The 20,521-nt window shown below is 38.5% G+C and overlaps 1 protein-coding gene and 1 long non-coding RNA gene across 5 annotated transcripts in view; one reads left to right on the top strand and one right to left on the bottom strand.

Moving 5' to 3' along the window:
* Window positions 1-6: 6 nt before the first annotated feature.
* On the top strand, window positions 7-17,688 carry SMARCE1 (SWI/SNF related, matrix associated, actin dependent regulator of chromatin, subfamily e, member 1). 4 transcript variants are annotated; one of them, XM_064524750.1, is made up of 11 exons: window positions 8-164; window positions 1,104-1,154; window positions 1,756-1,799; window positions 4,889-4,993; window positions 7,257-7,337; window positions 8,466-8,597; window positions 10,165-10,336; window positions 13,079-13,251; window positions 14,273-14,374; window positions 14,901-15,111; window positions 15,947-17,688. In XM_064524750.1, the coding sequence occupies exons 2-11, from the start codon at window positions 1,148-1,150 to the stop codon at window positions 16,156-16,158; spliced, it is 1,239 nt and encodes a 412-aa protein (XP_064380820.1). In that variant the 5' UTR covers window positions 8-164; window positions 1,104-1,147; the 3' UTR covers window positions 16,159-17,688. The 4 variants fall into 4 exon arrangements, with proteins under 4 accessions (XP_064380821.1, XP_064380820.1, XP_064380819.1 ...); XM_064524749.1 differs by having other exon boundaries at window positions 4,889-5,056; XM_064524751.1 differs by lacking the exon at window positions 8,466-8,597 and having other exon boundaries at window positions 7-164; window positions 4,889-5,056.
* LOC112993029 (uncharacterized) overlaps window positions 10,284-20,521 on the bottom strand; it is a 24,945-nt gene continuing 14,707 nt past the window's right edge. Inside the window, exons 4-6 of the long non-coding RNA XR_010392598.1 lie at window positions 17,690-17,765; window positions 15,172-15,298; window positions 10,284-10,390 (exon numbers count right to left, since the gene is read on the bottom strand). This is a non-coding gene — a long non-coding RNA (uncharacterized LOC112993029). The remainder of the gene's footprint in view (window positions 10,391-15,171; window positions 15,299-17,689; window positions 17,766-20,521) is intronic.

Below are 20,521 nucleotides of genomic sequence, written 5' to 3'. Positions count from 1 at the left end.
GGGGGGGGGGGGAAGGGGCAGCACCGCCGCCTCCGCGGTGAAACCCGAGCGGCCGCCGGGGGCGGGGCGGGCGCTGCGTGTGGAAAGTGCCGCGGCGCAGGCGCGGCCCGCGCTGCCGCCGCGGCCTGTGGGGAACAAAGGGAGCGCGGCCGGGCCCGGAGCCGGTGAGTCGGGGCGGCGGCGCCGCGGATCGGGGCTCGCCCAGCCCGGCTGCCTCCAGCGCGGGGGCGGGGGCGGGGTGGGGGCAGCCCGGCGGGCTCGCTGGGGCCGGGGCTGGGGGAGCCGCCAAGCTGCGGCTGGGGGCGGCAGGCCCGGCCCGGCCCCCCCACCCCCCGTTCCCGGGCGCTGCGGAGGCGCCGGGGCCCCTCGCGGGGCGGCGGGCGGAGGCTCTGGGGCTGCCGCGGGTCTCCGGGGAGCGGGCAGCGCTGCCCCGCTCGGAGGAGGCGGGAGCGCTGGGGCCGCGCTGGGGCAGCGGCGCCTCTGCCCTATTGAACTTCGTGAGCGTTTCGGTGCGAAAAACTGCAAAAATGCAGAGCCGAGAGCGGCGCGCGCTCGCGTAGCACGGCCGGGTGCAGCTCCCGCCGGGACCCGCATGGAGCTGCCTTCAGAGGAAGGCCGAGAGTGCTGCTCTGTTACAATGCATTTTCCTTACCAGCTTGATGCTAAATGAGATTAAACGTGCTCACGTCCCATAGCTGATGCTGTGAAGAGCCCTACAGCTTCTGTCGTGTTTGGTGGTTACTTTTTCCTGTTACATAACGGAAATATTTAATGAGGTCACTCATATGTTAAGACCAGGTTTTTGAAGCAGGCTGTGTAAAATAGCGATATATATCCTTCTTATTTCTTAGGGAAAAAAGCTATACTTAAAATCTGCAACATGAAGATCACATAAACCTGAGTCATAGCTGTTTAAGGTCAGATTCCTTGGAAAGCGCATTCATTTTACAATGAGATATCAACTTTAGTTTTTAGAAACCTTATTTTGTTTTTATTCTAAAATTTGCAATTTTTTTGGTAGTTAATGATAATTATAACAATTGAAGCTTCAGGGATTTGGGAAAGCTTAATATTTAATAGCATGATATTCTTTTGTTTTTCAGAATTACAAATATAATGTCAGGTGGCTGAAAATTTGCCTATCAAAATGTCAAGTAAGTTTTCAGATTTTTCTTCCTTTAATTTGATGAATTACAGATCTGATTCAGCAGAACCTAACTGCAAAATAAATTCTATTATTCCTTGCGTGAAAAGGAGTGATGTGACGTGTAGTCATTTCTGAGCAAACTCTTGGCCTTAAATCTTGCTTGTGACTAATTTCTGGCATCTCAGGTGTGACCAGAACTTAGCCTGTTCCTGTTTATTTCTAAAGCATACTATAACATATCAAAGACTACTTTTTGAGTCCAGCTCTCTGTTTTCATAGAAAATTCAGATATCAGTTTCCCCTAAATATTTTTTCACTATACTTCTGCTTACCTTCTTTTTAACTGATCTGCATTTAAATGCATTTTATAGCCTAATCTTATGCCTAAATAAAAGGCTAGCAATATGGCAGTGGTGTGGGTTTTTTTTTCCCCTTTCTCTTTTATCCTTTGTTTTACTATCTTCAATGACATAATGGAAAGTCTTTGAGACCAGGATCTCTCTTTTTTCTGTAAATCTTTGAAAAGTGTTTGGCACTCTGGATGCCTTATAAAGAATTCATTTGCATTTTCAAGAAAAAATTTCTTGCTTGCATTTATCTTTCAACAGAAAGGCCATCTTACGCCCCACCTCCTACCCCAGCTCCCGCAACCGTAAGTATAGTGATTTTTCTCATTAACACAGATCTGGTGATACAGCCTTTAATAACTTACCACAGCAATAACACTGAAGGTGCATCAGCTCCCTACGTTGGAAACATAAACTAATTGTACTTCATTGGTAACGTGATACGCGTTGTTTAAATCCATCTTAACAATTTTTTAAAGCAATTTGTGAAAGAGAAGCTGAATAAACTTGTTACACCTTTAAGGCTAGACCCTGCAGATACTTTATTTTCTATAAGCAGTCAGTGTGATTACTTAGATGTGCCTAATTTTATTCATGCAAATGGCATTGGACTTTGGTCTGAAATTATATTCACAGCTTGTTTTGCAAAAGTATACTGGAATTTTTAAGAACAAACTGATATACACTTAATTCTAAAATTTCATGCTCAACTTTTGCCAAAAGTGTGGGCAAACACTATGTGTTTTGGTGTTTCTGTTGTACCTTGCTAGCTGACTTTCAGTGGACTGCAAGAGCATGCACATTTTTGTTACATTGGAGCAGAACAACAAAACGTTCATGGTGACAGTCTTACTCAAACTTCTTGAAATCCCTGGTATTTTGGAGTCTGTTGCATGAAAAATATTTTACTATATGGTTTGGAGTGACACTTACAGAAACATGAAAAGTAGTTCTGAATCATGTCCAGTTGTGTGCATGCATATATAAAAAGCTACTGAAATACTAATGTCCTGTGGTCAGAAAAGCACCTGAAAGCAAATGCATCTCTTGTGTAGCATTTGCATTTCTTTCATAGCTTGCATTTGAGGATTAACGTGTTGAGACGAGAAAGTACTAATCTTCTGTGCAAAAGAGGGAGCAAGGATGCTAGTAAAATTCTTGACCAAAGAAAATTTGAAAACTGTTATCCAGTAGAGTGTTCTTGGTCTGTGCGTCTGGGATGAAAAGTGCAGGATGGGATCTAGATGAAATGTGATCCTTTAAATTCACTGTGCTAGACTTTACATATAAAAAGGTTTGAAAATGCTATATTGTATAAACATAGATTGTTCTTAAAAACATATGAAAATAAAATATTTTACTGCTTTTGGCATAGTTTGTTCAGAGTTTTCATTTTGCACACAACTTTATGGATTTGTGCATATGGATTAGAAAAACTATGATGGCATCTGCTCTTACAACTGGATTCCTGCATCAAGAACCAGGCATACACATAGAGCGCATTGATTCCCTTGGGACTTGGCATGGATGCAGATGTTAAATGGAGTATATTGATGTGGGTGTTGGGGGGAGGTACTTGGGGTTTTGTTTGTTTTTGTTTGTCTTTAACTTTCAGTCGAGTTAGTAAGTCTTTAGAATGGTACCTGAATGTTAAATTTCAGATCTGCAACGTGACATGTATTGCCTGTTTTATGAAGATCTTCTGCATTATGTAAATTACTGCATACACAGTGCTTGATGGTCTGTGCTCTGTTAATGCAAGTCAAAAAAAAAAAAAATGGACAGACCTTGCTTACAGCTCCTGTTACTGTTCTAAAAAAACATGAGCAGTCCTCACCAACTGCAGTATTACATCTGTAGTAACAATTCTCTACTGTAATGATAGGTAGTTCCCCTGTAATGTTTAACACCTGTCTTGCAGAAATAAAGAATTAAGCACACAGAGGTTATAATTGTCATCCAATTTTGTTGGAGATGTAATTCAGTTTACTCAGAACCTGTTGTTACAGTAATCCTGAACTACAGTAAAACCACAGCTTATTAAATAGTGAATGCATATATCATCATCAGAGGCACACACAGACTAAATGTCAACTACTGTGATTGAGTTAAAGTTTGGCAATAAAACATACATTTAAAGGCTGGCTCTTAAAGATAACTTTACTATGTATTTGTATATTTAGCAATAAACTAACTACAGTGTGTCTACATGTACTTGAAAACATTGCAAGTTAATGTAGTTTAGTTTATAGGCTGTTCTTGTTCACTGTTTTCATCTGTGTAGGTGTCACACTTTGGTTCTTTCGGTGTTCCTGAACTTTCATAGATTTTTGTAATAATAATCTATAATGGATCCAGGGAGCAAATCATTTTAAAAGACTCTTGGTATATGTGTTTCTTATTAGGGCCAGAGTGCCACTAAGCCTGGGACACTGTATAAATGGTGTTTTAAAAACTCCTAGAACCACTAGAGGACATCATGAATCTTTATATAATGGAATGATAGGACCATCACAGTCTGGACTTTTATGTAGATGATAGGAACAAAGGGATTGGAAAGAATTAAGATTATCTTTACACTACTGCAGGTGAAAACAAATTGATCCACTCTCAAGAATGGATGAAGATATGTTGATTAACTTCTGAAATTGTATTGGATTCAATGAAGTAGTGATCTGATAAGATTAGTTTGTAGTTTCTAACCTATGGATTTTGTTGCAGTGGTTCTTCAACTTTGTCATTCTGCAGACTACCTCCTCACAGAATTATATCTCCATAAATCATCTCCCCTGCTTTCGAAGCTCATAGTTCCCCAAAATATTTAAATATTGCAGATCACCAAGAAAGTCTTCAGATATTGCTAGTGGTGCACAGATGATGCTTTGAGAGATTATTTCCTGTTGATAGTATTAATGTTTGTTGGAAAGGCAGAAGGATGGAAAGATAGGCAGGCAGAGACTTTCATTGGTATAGTAAATGTTGATATTGGGGATTTCTGCCCGATTGCTGTGTGCTATGTTACCTTGTAAGTTTAATCCTATGGATATGAGAGTCTTTGTGAATTGCTTGGTGGCTTATCTATTGGACAATTTTATTAGCCATGTGCAGGATTTATGGAATACTTGTTTTTAAAAGTTACATGTTTAATAGAAATAAAACCACAAACTTCGGACAGAAATTTGTAGTGACATACTTGGCTAAAAACCTTGTTTCCTTGATAGGTTTGTATTGGAGTAACTTTTACATGTCGAGAAGATATCAGCTGCTACACCTCATTTGCTTGTTTAAATTCTGATTGCTTTTGCATGCCATATTGCAGTTCATTTTCATTTCTGTGTTTTCCTCGTTTGAGCTCATTTCTCATTCGTGTTTTTGTCTCATTTGTTTCCATCAGCAAATGCCCAGCACACCAGGGTTTGTGGGATACAATCCATACAGCCATCTGGCCTACAACAACTACAGGCTGGGAGGGAACCCGGGCACCAACAGCCGGGTCACGGTAGGAGAATCAACTATTACATCATCCGGCAAACAACAGGAATTGACCAGAAATGGCTTTAGAGTTAGGTTCTTCTGAATCTTGGCTGCTGCCACTTTTTATAAAAACAGAAATTACTTCTGATTTCTCCCCTTCCCCCCTTCCCTTTCACTGTGAAACCTTTTACAGGAAAATGGACTTCTATTCAGTAGGGGAAAAAATGTGATGCTTATGTATGATACGGAATTCCAAAAAGAAAGACTTTCTGTGGTCTTCAGTGGCCACTGCATGCTTAGGGAAAAGGTCTATAGTGTGAGTACAAATTATTCTTGGAGGGAGGGAACTACTAATTTTTATTGAGGCTTATTAGCATAAAAAGGAAGAAGGTATTTTCCAAACTGGTGGTCATTGATAGTAATTTCATCATATTACTGAGTCATGCAAGAGATGCAAGCCTTTATTCTGTACTCTGTGGATATATGGAAAATGGATGTAACATCCATTCATGGAATAAATAAAGTGAGATGGACTCAAGTGATGAGAGAGAGGTGACAACTTCTTTCAAATACAGATACAAGTTGTGAGCATCAGGTGTAGTCAGGAAAGAAGAACATACTGTGGAAAGTGTAACTTTTTCATAACTAATACAATATAAATAGAGTAAATCCCTAAAACTCTTAAAACACAATCAAAAAGTAGAGGTTTCTATAATTTTTATAATTTTAAGGGTTTTTTTCATGTAAAACTTTTCATCTCAAAACACTTCAATTTGGAACATGGTATAAAGAAAGATTGATCAAGGAATAGATGGTGCTTTTAATGCACTGTATGTCCTTACGTCTCTCTTCTATAAACCTTCATAGAAGTTCATCTGGTTTGTTAAAATGTGTGCAGGAAAGACTTGCCCTATACCAGCTGGAACATCATATACTTCTTTCTGATAGAAGAATAAGTTAGGTTTTGTCTGAGAACTTTCATTGTTTCTGTATGTCATAAGCATATGCAGCCTTCTCTGCCATGCATATACCAATATATGTATGGTGTCTTTAAATTCCTGTTAATTTAAAAGCATTGAACAATTTCCGTTAATGTTTTCCAAATCCATCTGTTTGTGTATATGTGTGTACATTTTGGTAATGCATATACCTCATGTACATTATTTATATCTATATGCAATTCTGTATGCATTGTTTCATAGAACTTCATAAACTCAGTGAAACAAAAATATCAAGAGGAAAAATTTGGAAGCTGGATACTGAACATTAGCCTCGTTGGCCAGATCCAAGTATTTAACCTATGGCCATAGTCTTGGAAAAGTTTGAAACTGCTTTATATTTTCATGAAAATGGTCCCCCTTAATACAGTGAAACTCCTTGCATGTGTAAGTGCTTGAAGAATTGAGGTTTTCAGAACCTGCAGTTGATATGGACTGTAATGTCATTGCACTGCTTTAGGAGAAGAAAACCCTGTCTTACAAATCTGTTCTCTAAGGTGTTTTGTAGCTTGAGGGGACAAGAACAGGTGGATGCAGCAGCTTTCCATCAGTAACGTTTACTGTTGAGTGCTCTTTTGTTTAGTGCAAGCAACATGCTTGATGATGTACTAACCTCACAGGGAGCACACAGGGATATTAGTCTAATTTGGACAGCTGCAGTACAGCTTGGACACAAATAATGCACGCATTTAGAGATCAGTTGCATAGGAATGTTTTCTTTTTATAATGAGTAGTTACAAATATATTTCCAAAAATCTGTTTCCAAAATATATTTCTATAACAAACGTATATATTTGTTTGGACAAACATTTCTAAAATTATTTGAAAATGAAAGGATATCTAGATAATTTCATACTCTTAAAACTTTTTCATTATCTTCGTTCCCCACCCCAAGTAGGAACATTAAATTTGTCAAAACAGGTACAATAACAGTTGCTTATCAGAAGTGAGGAAAACAACATGCTGACATTGGCATTTCCACATAAATTTCTAAACTGTGCCTTCCAGTTTTAAGAATATGGAGCCCTCTTGGACATTTATCTAGTAACTGCTCTGTAAACCTTCAGATATAAGGACAAATTTAGATTGGAAAAATACTACTGTGAGAACCAGTTGTAGTACCTGTTTGCAGTTCTGGTAATTTTGGGGGGTGATGTTACTTGCTATTTGGGTGTTGGGTGTTTTGTTTTGTTTTTTAACTACGCAAGAATGAGTGTATTCCAAAACTAGTGTATATGGAAACTGTCCAGTGATCACATTAACAAATGGATTTATTCGGTTCTTTTATAGGCTTCCTCTGGTATTACCATTCCAAAGCCCCCCAAACCCCCAGACAAGCCTCTGATGCCCTACATGAGGTACAGCCGGAAGGTGGGTATACAGTGTCAAGCCAGTAATAATAAAAGTTAGCGTTTGTATGTGCTAACAATTAATTGCTATTATCTTAGTTTCAGCTTCTAAACTTTTACTTCTAACAGCCTGCACATTCTCTTAAGGGAATTTTAAAGTACAGATGCATTGCCCTTCAGAATAATGGCAGCAGTAATCTGTTCACGCAGTTGCCAGTCTCTGGGGGGAAAATTTTTCTCTAAAATGATAATTTACTACCACTGTCTCTGCTGACAAGGATCCACCCTGCCACATTCAGAAGTTCCTGTGACTTACTGACAGAACTTTTTATAAACAGAAAGTATTCCTTGCGGTATACTGGGCTTGGTACAGTGCTGTAGCTGGACTGAAGAGTAGCAATGAGTGGACTTTGCATGTTCTCCTTCACCAACCTAGCCTGTGGCAACGTTTACTTCACCATTCTGTGAACTGTTTGACAGAAAGTAGGAGAGAGACTCTTGTGGAGTCTGAAATCTGATTGGGCATGGGGAGGGCATTTGAGCCTGACTGCAGCGGGTGAGCCAGAAGGAAATTCTTCCACTCCTGGTAAAGTATCTTTACCAGCGTATCTGTCGTAGGCCAAAAACCAACAACAAAAAAAGTCAAGTGGCGTTCTAATCTCTCACAGCAAGAAATAACACTGGCAGCTCGCTCCTTTTTTTTTTCCCTATAAAGTTAGAAACGTTTTTGGTGGAGTCAGAACTTGTTGGAACTCAAATTGATCAGCAAGACTGAAAAATATTTTGAAATGTTACATTCAGATCTGAAAAGCTCAGTGCTCTTTATCATAACCTACTGCTGGATGTGTTTACTCAGTAGCATTTTTTTTTCCCAGAGATGCAGCGATGTGCATTTGAGAAGAGAATTAAGAGGGTTAAAGGCACTATTCTCATGAAACCAAAGCCGTTTCAGCAGTTGCCCGTTTCAGTAGATGGCCTCCTACTGACTTCCTGCCCCAGAAAATAATCGAGATAGTTTAGCCAGACTCACTCCTAACTTAATCCTGTTTTTTCATGGTGATTCCAGAAAGAACACTGAGATGACAATATAAAATGTTTAATTTGGAAGTATTTAGATATCATTAGTAAAGCTCCAGCTGTTTCTGTTAAGGTCTGGGACCAAGTGAAGGCGTCCAATCCTGATTTGAAGTTATGGGAAATTGGCAAGATTATTGGAGGAATGTGGCGAGATCTCACTGATGAAGAGAAGCAAGAGTATTTGAATGAATATGAAGCCGAAAAGGTAAATGGAAGAAATCTGGGATGTTTATTACAGCTGATTCTTCTAGGAACTGGTCCGAGAAGAAAAATTCATCTTACCCATGCAGTGATGTATATGAGGCATTCACGAGACCCCCTATATGTAACTTAAATGGAAGTATGTCCTGACACGTCTTTTAAATTTTTTTATTTTTTAAAAAATAACTGTACATCAACTGTGACTGGTCAGTTTTTAGACCTAATTCAAAATGAAGTATTTATAATTGTGTCGATTTTAACTGTTTAATGAATGGATTTGATTGTACAACATCAGTGTTGAAAAGATTGTCTCAACACCAAAATCCTCTTTCAAAACTGGTGCTCTGCAACTACTGCTATTGAGTCATGAACATGTTCATAAAAGACTTCCAGTCACGTAGGGGTACGTTTCCATGGTATAATCTGGTGTAACTCCATGTTATGGCATGGTATTTCGTTTCTTGATAGAAAAAGATAACATTTTTAGGGTTTTCTTGTGTTTGTTTTGTTTTTTATTGATCTTCATGAGAAAAGATGACAGCTACGTCTTATGTCTAGGTTGGTAAGTGTTGAGGACTTATACAAGACTGTTACTGTATCAGGTATCCTAAGCCACAGAGGGTAACTTGTCCACCTGCTGTGTTGTGCTTAAACCTGGTAGGCATCTGAGGTTGTGCAGAACCTGATCAAACCTGAGGAACTTAGAACTGTTTTTATTCCAAGTCAATAGAAGAGTACTTCAAAGCTGGATGCTTTTTTAGTTGAAACAAAATCAAGGATTTTTACTTCTCAACTTGGTAACAATGCTTAGATTGTAAGCTCCTCGGGGCAGGGGCCATCCTGATTATATTTTTACCGTTCCTAGGTAGAAGGATTCCAGTCCTAATAAAGAAAATGTCACCTTTAGGTACTTGTAACAATATTGTAGAATATATCTTGCTTTTCATTGGAAATACCTCAAATCACTATACAAAAATCTAGACTAGGCAAACTTTAAAGCGAGATTAACAAAGGAATTGAAAGGAAAAATATTTCAAAGAAGGTGAAAATAGTGATGCAGTCCTGCTACCAGGAGGAGACAGTAGTCTGGCTGCAGCATTCTGTATCATCCCAGTGCAGGGATGGATCAAAGAACTCAAAAACATAAGTTACTTTGAAAACTGGTTCGTGTCATACTGGATAAGGGAAAGAGAAGAAATCATAATCAAAGATCTAGTTAGAACTCCAAAGAAGTATTGAGAATGATTTAAGGCGACTCATTTTTCGTGTTTAAGCACAGTTTGTCAGATCATAAATATCTTGCTCTAAAGTGCTTGATTTTAGACCTCTTGGGTATTATGACTGAAGTGTATCTAAAAGCTCAATTAGTGTTTTTAAAACATGAATGTCAATGAAATCAGTTCTAATGTGTAAAAGAAAAACTGGGAGAAGTCATTTGTACAAAGTAATTTTGTATGAGACAGATGGTTCGAAATAGGTTTGTCTGTATAACTACAATTTGAGTTGCACCTAATTATGTCAAGTCTGAAATTGTCCAATGGTGCGATCAAACAATATTGGTCACATTTCAGATAGAGTACAATGAGTCCATGAAGGCCTACCATAACTCTCCTGCATACCTTGCCTACATCAATGCAAAAAGCCGTGCTGAGGCTGCATTAGAAGAAGAAAGCCGACAAAGGCAGTCACGCATGGAGAAAGGTGAACCTTACATGAGTATACAGCCAGCAGAAGATCCAGATGGTAAGCAGAAAGGAATTTGTTTGCACATCCAATGAGACAGTCTCATCGTAGGACCTACAGTATAAAGAAACAGATGCCAAATATGGAAAACGACCAATGTATAACCTTCACAATGCTTAACATGACTCACTTTCTATTTCAGTACTTTTGAAACTCGTTTTCATGATCACCTTTTATCTGGTACAGCTAACAGCTGACTTCGTCTTGTTCCCAAAAACTAAGGTGGCAAGCCAGTGATAGAAGTTCTTCCAGCCCTTAACTGTGTGTGAAATAATGCTTATAGCTGAAAAGAAATAAGTCTATTTAAAACTGCATAATGGTTTTAATATACAAATTACAAACTGCCTAGATGCCTGGTTTAATCCAGCTTGAATGGAATTTTGTGCTTTATTACCACACGCACATGATTCTGACATTCAGGCAGAGTCCTAGTAAGACTGAAAGCACCTGAACTTTAAACATGTTCAATAACAACTGTCATTCAGGATTTCTGAGAAAAGAAAGTATTTCTTGCTATTGACAAGTTGGTGAGAAAATTCCTAAAGTTTATTTGACTTTAAGGAAATATACCCCACCCTGTGCAAAAAATTAGACTCTTATAGTTAACTTCTGCTTTTAAATTTATACTACATGGCTGACCAAATAAATACTTGTTGAAACCTGAGGGTAAAAAAATGTACTCAGGCAGTTACACCCCTTTTTTTTTTTTTTTTCTTTTTCTTTTTTTCTTCTTTCTTTTGGTAAAAGCACTCCCTTGAGATAAATGACAAACTGCACCTTTCCCAGTGTGAGGTAACTACAAAACTTTTGCAAATACATGTGTTCCATTAGCTGGCATTTTGGGACTTTCAAATCCATTCTGCTCTACCTGGGTCAAATTAACTCGGGCAGAAGCAGCTGCACTAGCCCTTGAGTTGCATCTGTTCATATCTGGGATGAAACAGCAAATTCTTTTCTGTGACACAAATGTTGGTGTTGTCCTAGCCTGCATGCCACTAGGATCAAGAAACTTAGTGTAAAAGGAGTCTTTTTGAGAGGACAGTGACATAACGTTATTAAAGAGACTAATTTGCTTAATACTTGTCTCTTGCAAATCTGTTGTCTTCCCACACTGTGTTCTCTTTTCCCTTCTTTTAATTGGATACCACAATGGGAAATTGAACATCACACTTTAAGATAAACCAGGTAACTAGTTTAATGAAAATTCCTTTTTTGGTGGCATGTTATATTAGGATTCTGCTTCAGATTTTGTGAATAGTTGGAGAATAACCTCCATTAGGAAAACTTCACGTAAAATAAACTCAACTTCTGGACTCTTCTATATGACATCATTCTGGAAGATAATTCATACCTTTTAATTAAGTGATTTAGTTAGTCAGTTAAATGTGAATTATACTCACAGGAGTTTCCTCTTAAGTTTGTGTCCTCACTAATACATAATGCTATTTAATTACTCGGCTTTAAATTCATGCTTCTAGTTAGTTTGAGTTGAATTTCTTGAGTTTGTTTTGTAGACGAGTTCTTAATACCAAAACTGCACACTGTGGTTTGATTTGTTATGTTAAAAGACTTTACCTGCTCTCCTTGAACAAACATAGAAAGTCACAGCATGGGAAGACTTCCATCTTCTATAGGTCAGAAGCTTTTGAATGCTGCTAGATATGGGAAAACAAATTTTATAGTTTTGGGTGTTATTTTGTTCTGCTTAGTAGCATTAAACTGAATTTTACTTTTAAAATGAGTTCCTAGTACTATCTGTAATACAATAGTTAATGTTAAATTATATAACTAGATTAACATTGTCTAAGCTCAGTATCTTGCTATAAATTGGAAGCACTTTCAATTTGATTGAGGAAAAGAATTCCTTTGACCTGTCATATTCTTAGATCTTGGGTAGTTAATCTTCTTCAAAAAAGACAGCTTAGCTCCTGTTAGGCTTTCTTTTCTTTTTTTCTTTTTTTTTTTTAATCTGCAAGAAGCTTATAAGGAGACCAGCACTTGAGCTATGTTCATGTATACTTTTCTCCCAAAGTATATTTTTTTTTTATTTCAGCAACCGTTCTTGAGAGGGGGGGAAAAAAAGTACCAAAAGCCATTTTTGTATCAAAAAATTTTGGAATGCTCTTCTTACATTATTATGTATAATATACAGATATAAACTATCTGTAGTGATTAAGCATATGTCTCACTGCTTCAGGCTTTTGTTTCCCTGCAATTGGGGAAAAAAAAGAAAAGCCTTTTTGATCTGGTGTACAAAGCTTATTTACAGAGGAGTGTCTCCTCTGTTACTATTTTGGTAAAGTCAGGTTTTCTTGCACTGGATATAGTTCTAGCAAAATGATTAATCAGGAATTTTTTTGATTTGGCGTATTACTTAAAATAGTCCCTCTTACTCTGGAAACATGGAAAGCAGCATGTTATGTGTGGAACTTAGTAACTGCTACTGCAGTAATTAGGTCAGTCCAAATTTCATGTATGTGGGAGTCATGTAAAATCATGGCTGCCAGAGCTGCGCCACTTTCCAAGGTGAATGCCATTCTATCCTTGTACTGTCTCTTTTTCCAGTTGCTTAATGTTCTATAGTCATTTGTTGGCATAAACTCCTTTGCACATGACAAAACTGGTGTTAGTGTTGGGGGGGGGGGTTGTTTTTTTGATTAGTGGTGATGCAGGTACTGTTTCATTAGACTTGCTATTCATTTTGTGGAATTAAAGTAGCTGCATTTAAAACTTCTGTTCCAGATTATGACGATGGATTTTCTATGAAGCACACAGCTACGGCTCGTTTTCAAAGAAACCATCGTCTCATCAGTGAGATACTGAGTGAAAGTGTGGTGCCCGATGTCCGCTCTGTTGTCACTACAGCTAGAATGCAAGTTCTTAAACGTCAGGTTCAATCTTTAATGGTTCATCAGGTAAAGATAAATGATATGTAAACAGCTAAACATAATGGTGTTAGGCTGTACTCCAAGTCTCATGTCATTAGATCATCTACATGACTATTCTTGTTGGGTGTCAATGTTCTAAACGCTCTAATAGCTCATCTCTGGGCTTTCTTGGGAGTGGCAAGATGTGAGATCTTACCCTCTGTGCTTTTTGTTATCCCTGAGAATTATGTTCAACTGCATTTTGTTCTTTAGGATATTTCAAATGGTAAATCTGTAGCTTTTCATTATTTTACATGATCCTTCTGTATGTAGACAGTCTTCTGCTTTATAGGCATTGATATAGTTGTAGCTTTCAGCTAGCTTTTTACTGGTAACCCTGTTCATAACAGCCTCTTATTATAGTAAATCCTCCTTATGGTACCATTTTTCATTGAAAATTACAAGTCTACAAGGAAATGTAGTAAGGTCACATTTGCACATATCAGATAGCTTTGCCTAGACCGATGCCTATATTTTTCAAATAAGCATGTTAAATATAGTCAGTGTACATGTAGGCAAAAAAACTGACAGAAATTTGACCAGGATCAGAGAGAGGTTTGTTGCCCCCCCCCCCCCCCGCCTTTTTTTAACTGAACAAAGGGAAATGGGGGGAGGTACTTGTTTCCTTTCATTGTGGTCTTTTTATACTAGAGAATGTAATTGAAGTATTGTGCACATATATCTATGGGGTGTATAATATAAAAGAGAAAACAGAGCTTGTATGCCTGAAAACAGTGGACTGTTCACCTCAAGTACCTATTGTTTCTCATTTATAATATGCCTAGCAATCATGAATTGCTGCATAAACATTTATTATTCAGACTTTAATTTTTACATGAACTTCTTAGTCATTGGTATTAGATCAAAGAAAACATTTTGGCATAAGGATGTTTATATTACATGGGTCTATTTTAAAGTATTGGATTTAAATATTTTTATATGCAGCAGTAAACTTTGTCCAGTACTTGAGCTGACTGCATAGTAAGCTTCCTATCAATTTCATTTCCAGCGTAAACTGGAAGCTGAGCTTCTGCAGATTGAAGAGCGTCACCAAGAGAAGAAGAGGAAGTTCTTGGAAAGCACAGAATCCTTTAATAATGAGCTAAAAAGGGTACATCTCTTCCACTTTTCTCCACGTACTCTTTGGAACCTGTAGTTACCGTATTTAGGAGTACTCTGTCCCACTTCTGCTTAGGTCTCTTTTAGAATATTCACAGCTAGATGAACAGCAGTGTCCTAAGTGTGGTAAAATGTGTGGGTGTTAGAAAGCACACAGCATCCTGATTATTTCATGCTCCATCAGTGACCTTTAGTGGTTATTTTGAGACAATACAATTTAAAAGAGCCTTCAGGCTTCACTGGTTGAGTTCAGTAGAGAGCAATACAAGGAAGGTGGCTCAAAGCCATTGTGGAGAACATATTGCTCTGTCCTTGGTTGCATTCAGAAACAAGGCTTAGACTGATAATACACTTGTAACTCCCTTTCTAGTTACTGAAGCTCTTTATATTAACCTTGTCAAATCCAAAGAATTATGCTGTATGTAGAAAGACTGAACTTACAGTTGGGTTTTCATGATGTTTTGTTTGTCAGTGCAACTAGGATAGTAATTTTTTTGTTTGTTTGTTTTAATTGCTAGCTATGCAGTTTGAAGGTGGAAGTGGATATGGAAAAAATTGCAGCTGAAATAGCTCAAGCTGAGGAACAGGCTCGCAAGAGGCAGGAGGAAAGGGAAAAAGAAGCAGCTGAGCAAGCTGAGCGCAGTCAAAATAACATAGCAGCTGAGGAAGAACAGGCAGCTAACAAGATGGAGGAGAAGAAAGAAGAGGAGAATACTCCCATGGAGACAGGTAACTGCATATGAAGATCAGCTTCAGACTCTTCAGATCAACATACCTGTAGAGCCTCACCTTAGGCAGGAGGAGTGTCCTGCATTTTCCTGTCCATAGGAAGAAAGGCTTATTCAGCAGGATGTTAAGAATAGTTAACTTCATCTTGGTGAACACAGGTCTTTACTTTCTTCGCATTAAATTGTTCCTTTATAAAAGGGGAGAGGAAAAGATACCACAAAGCCAGTATGTAATGCTTGGTATTTAATGTACCCAGGAAAAAAAAGTTTGATTTCTGAACCTTTCTAAATCTTAATTCGCCTTTTAGACATCAATTAGATTGGAGCATATTGGGAGTATTTTCTTCTTCCAGTGAAGAGCTCTAGCAAGGATGATGCACTTCTTTCCATGTCCCTCTTATAAACTGATTTACAGACTTCTTTACAGGTGTTCAGTACAGTGACATTAGAAAAAAGTTAAGGTATTTAAGAGTATCAGTGGCTAGTATTTCAGTGGCCCACTGTCATAACAGCATGAGTCTAAGGGAAAGTGTACCGAAGAATCTGATTCTAGTGTTCCTGGTTTAGCAAGTCACGTTGCTTTCTTGTGGCTTTACTTCTGAGGTCTAGCAGCTGCATTTGACTTTCAGGAAGACATGTGGCAGGACTATACATACATCCCAGGTACTGAGAGGTCTTGCAGAGCAGTGCCTGTTACAGCACACTCTAAATGATAAAAACAATTGCTATGAAATAAGTCAGAATTATTACTGATATTCTTTCTTCCTAAATTCTCATTGAAAAATCTAAATAAATGTATTGGTACGTAAGTGACATGGAAAAATATCTTATTGCAGAAGAGCCTCACCCAGAAGAGAGCACAGAAAACCAGCAGAATGGTGAAGAAGGAACATCTACCCCAGATGATAAGGAGAGTGGCCAAGAAGGGGTCGATAGCACTGCCGAGGAAGGAACCAGTGATAGTAACACTGGTTCAGAGAGCAATAGTGCGACAGTTGAAGAGCCTCCTGCAGACCCTATCACTGAGGATAGCGAGAAGAAAGAATAAATGTTGACTTATTTCATGTGTCTCTTTTTAATGAAGTACTGTTTTGAGTTCAAAATGTGCTATACGGTTTTGTATCTTCCTTGCCTGTATCATTTTTCTCCAAAGGATTTTTTTTATTAACATGTCAGCTATCAGCATAGTGACTTAAGACATACTTTGCCCCTAAAGGCCCCTTTAAAACAGACAGAAAAGAAAACATCTCACTCTTAAACACAGCTCTACAATATGGAGAGATATTATTTGGGATTTCTTCCTCTCAGAGATTTGTGTTGGTTTTTACATTAGAAATCAGGTGCTCTCACTGTTTTCTAATTCCATGGTCTCAGAGAAAATGTACTTTTTCTCCAGGGCCTGTTTTGTTCATCAGTAGCTGAAGTGAGATGCACATATTAACACTGCTTGTGTGTGTATCGCCACTCTACATCACTTGTCCTGAATTAGCTTTACTGATGGACTGACTTGTTTCCCACACATCTCCTTGCTCCAATCCATCATGTTGGTTGATGTAAGGGAACATTACATTTGCATCCAGGAAGTTGGTAATATGGTCATAGAGGCCGATGACAGGACAATTGAGAAACATTCTGCTTATAGTACCTGCTTTCTAGTTAGTGAAGTTCTAACCTAACACATCTTCTAGTTGTCGTTAATATTGACCAAAGTCACATAACCCCTTTACCTCTGGGTATAATCTAGAGCGTTTCCTTGATTCAACAACAAAAAAGAAATGCCATAGCAGTATAGTATGTGTTATCACTGCTGTTTCAGTTCTTGACAGCTAGGATGTCTGGTGCAGCTGCCCTGTTCTTCTCTCTCCACTTTTGAGGAAAGTTTTCAGTATGTGAGTAGTGCTCCCAAATAAGGCTGAAGGACTTGGTCTTTTTTTTTCTTTTCTGTGTAATCTCTTTCATGCAAGAGCTATTTTAGAGCCAAGGAAGTTTGCTCATGTTCTGCACACAACTTTTCAGGAGGTACATTTCCAAGTCTAAGAGCACAGTCTTCTTGAAATAACTGACTATGTTATGTCTTACGATTTTTTCCTATGATGGAAAATTCTTTCCAACAACAGTCTTTGCTTTTCTTCACCGTTTAACTCTCTTATTTGCTATTGCGGTCTCATGGTATAACCTCAGCCAAAGATACAGCAAAATACAAAGCAGGAGAGCGTTTAGAGCTTTTATCTCTGAGCTCGCAGTCATGAATGCAGTACAAACAGTGAATAAAAAAAATAGTGGTTTTGCTTGCCATGAGCTTTTAAAACTTCTGGCAACTCTACAAAACTACTGAAAATGCCACATTGTGCCCTGTATAAACAGAAGCCCTATCTGAAGAAAAAATGTTCTAATTACAAAAACAGATACAAGCCGTTTCATGACTCCAACTATAAAAGAACACATGATGCATATACTTCAATAAACTAGTATGTTTTTACTGAATAGTGGGTATATCAGATGGTAATGTTTTTTTAAAACCTTTTTTTTTAATGGTCTAAAAATAATAAAATCCAATGTTTGAGTTTTTTTAAACTTACAGTGGTCTGGTTCTTGTCTTTTAAGATAGTGATGCATTTGATATAGGGCATTCATCAGCCTTTCTCCATCTTAACCCTGGAGGAGAAAAATTACATGGAATTCATTGCTGAAGTATATTAAATACAAAAAGTTATGCTCAAAAAAGTACTTTGAAAGCTAAAGTGATAAATTCCCGAGTAGCTCTAGGCTTTTATTCAAAAGCTAGGTATCTCTAGAAGGAACTCTGACTTTTGACTTTGAAAGCCAATGAACAAGAGAATTTAGTGGGAATAATACAAGCAGTAGCTAACTTGTCAGCTTTTTGCTTGTGAGTTTTTAACTGCCTCTCTCCAAATTATCAGCAATAATTTTGTGTTACTTTGAACCAAGTGAAATTTCCAGCCTGAAGGGGCTATGAGATACAAACTTGCAAGCAGGAAGATACTTGCAAGATATGAAGAGGAAGATGCAATTATAGTCCAAATACTTAAAATCTGAAGTCAATTTTTACTACTGATTAAGTGTTCTGCACTCCACCTCAGATGGTTTCATGAACTGTCTAAGCCAGACTTGGACCTTTATTTCTGCTAGCAAGCTGTTATTAAATCAGGCACTACAGCACAGCCTTGTATATGCGTTAAATATACTGTTAAGAGGTACTGCCTTGTAATTTACAATTTAGTTTCATACTCCAAGAGAAGTAAACCTTTTAGTAGCTGATACCGAATAGACATTTTTGTTGAAATGCTTGCAGTAGCTCTTACAGTATTGCAGGTTCTCCTACAAAAGAGTACTTTAGGTCTAGAGAACTGGTTTAAATCCTTACTGTAGATGTTAAGACTAACCTCCACAAATACACGTCAGTGTCAGCACTGTACCTAATTTTCCCCAATGGGCAAATCTGAACATGTTTGCTTGTACAGGTGATAAAGGAGAATGTTTGTAGCCAATCATAAATTAATTTCTACAGATAACATTACAGCTTACTGAAATATGCAAATATAAAGTCACTTTTATCTACCAGTGATTGTTTTGGCGTACCAGTTGCAGAAAATGCAAAGGACAGCTGAAAACTGGGAAGGAAAAGAAATCGATGATGGAAGCCCTCACCTTATGAATACCATCAGACAGTGGGCTACTCAAGTGGGAGTACTTGTATTTTTCTCACCTCTTAAGGAAAAACGTGAGTTCTTATATTAATGTATTTGCAAAAAGGTGTTGCCTTGGACACAAGAAGAACTCTCGTATGAGGAAATGGAAACCATAGCTGCTCCTTAATCTTGTTTTAAAAAAACTGAAGCAGTAAAAACCCCTAAAAATTAACGTCATTATAAATTCCAAATTTTAGTCAGTTTCGCAAAGAGGCAAGCTGTTCTTGCCATTAGGCTTAAGCACTTGTAGCTGTACCAGTTAAATTGCATTTTAGCAGTTTCTATTTCCAGTGATTAAAAGGATTGCTTTTAGAAAAATATTCCTTGAGGCAAGAGTGGGGGGGAGAAAAGAGAGAGTTGTACCCTTTTTAGTGCAAAGATAAGCAACCTGCTTGCATAGGCCAATTGTGTTACTCACTTTTAACTGAGAAAGTCTTAGCATTAATGTTGAAATTATGAGGAATTCTTTGTTATAATCAAATTATTCTAACTACAGAAGACCATAGAAAGATATAGCTGTTGTTTTTCTTACATTTAAAAATTCAAGTTCTAATTAGCACTTTATATTTTCAGAAAGGTAACATAAATTTAAAAGATGAACAAATGGGTTCACTCACTAATGTTATATTCCCTTAAATCCATACTGGGACCTTTCTTGACTAGCTGCTAACATGATCTGATCAGTGCTGCATATCATGCAGAAACTAATGCAAAGTGTTGCTCCTATCAGCTGAGTTCCCTTTAACAAGCCTTTCTGATTAAACAGAGACTGATTTATATCTTAAGTTAAATATCTGAAGATGTATTTACTGCACTACATTCCCCTAAAAATCTCTTTCTTGAATGCTACCTGCTGCCAAAATAAAACCTCAATTTCTTAAATGATAGCAGCTGCTCCTGGCCTGGACCTGACCACAAAGGTGTTCAGGTGTTTCCCCTGGAACTGGCTGGTGCACAGGCAATAGGAGACTCCACACTTCAGGTGCTGTGAATGCTTGTTGTGCAACTACTTTTATCTGTGCAAGAGCTCTGGTGTTTGAATGCCATTTGTGTTTTTCATCTGCTACATATTCTCAAGGCATATGCAAATACCACTAATTATTGGCAGAGATGGGACATGCTGTAGCTATGGGTGTGTACCCAAATGAGTAGGTGCCACTTTCAAAGGTAAAATCACTTTTCCAAGCACACAACCCCCCCCCCCCCCCGAACAAATGCCCAGTAGGAAGCATTTGAACCATTGGCCAATGCCAGTGGCATTTGGCAGAGGTGCAGATGTCTCTTGCAGGAGGTGCCTGCAAGGTACGTGAACCAGGTACAGCAGAGGGACCCAAATCAGTGCCCGCAACGGGTACTGCCAGCTGCTGCTCCTGGACGCCACGACCCCCCTGGCTAGCTGCAGTACATGCTGCCTCTCGCCTGGCCAGCAAGCCTCAAAAGGGGAAAGAGTGAGAGCGTGGGAAACTGGAGGGCAGTGAGGAATTTGGGGGAGTCACAAGGAGCAGCACAAAGGAGAGAGCTCGGGGAGGCACTGGGATATGGGTAAGACCCAGGAGCACTGCAGCCACCACTACAGCACCAGACTCGCAAGAAACCTGGCTCCTTTGCTGTTGCTGCTGGCACAGCCCCTTCTCAGCCCTGCTGCTCTCGCAGCTGCAGCTGCTCTGCAGCCCCAGCTAACTGGCTACCTACAGCCCTGGA

Source organism: Dromaius novaehollandiae, chromosome 22 (assembly GCF_036370855.1).
Source record: "Dromaius novaehollandiae isolate bDroNov1 chromosome 22, bDroNov1.hap1, whole genome shotgun sequence".
In the NCBI taxonomy this organism is placed as follows: Eukaryota; Metazoa; Chordata; class Aves; order Casuariiformes; family Dromaiidae; genus Dromaius; species Dromaius novaehollandiae.
Note: the sequence above shows the minus strand (reverse complement) of the source record. Positions and strands in the feature narration are given on the sequence as shown.

What these genes read in the sequence shown, in the direction of transcription:
- SMARCE1 (XM_064524749.1), top strand. An exon ending in ATGAATATGAAGCCGAAAAG is followed by an intron (nt 8,598 to 10,164) that starts GTAAATGGAAGA and finishes GTCACATTTCAG; the next exon opens with ATAGAGTACAATGAGTCCAT. An exon ending in GCCAGCAGAAGATCCAGATG is followed by an intron (nt 10,337 to 13,078) that starts GTAAGCAGAAAG and finishes CTTCTGTTCCAG; the next exon opens with ATTATGACGATGGATTTTCT.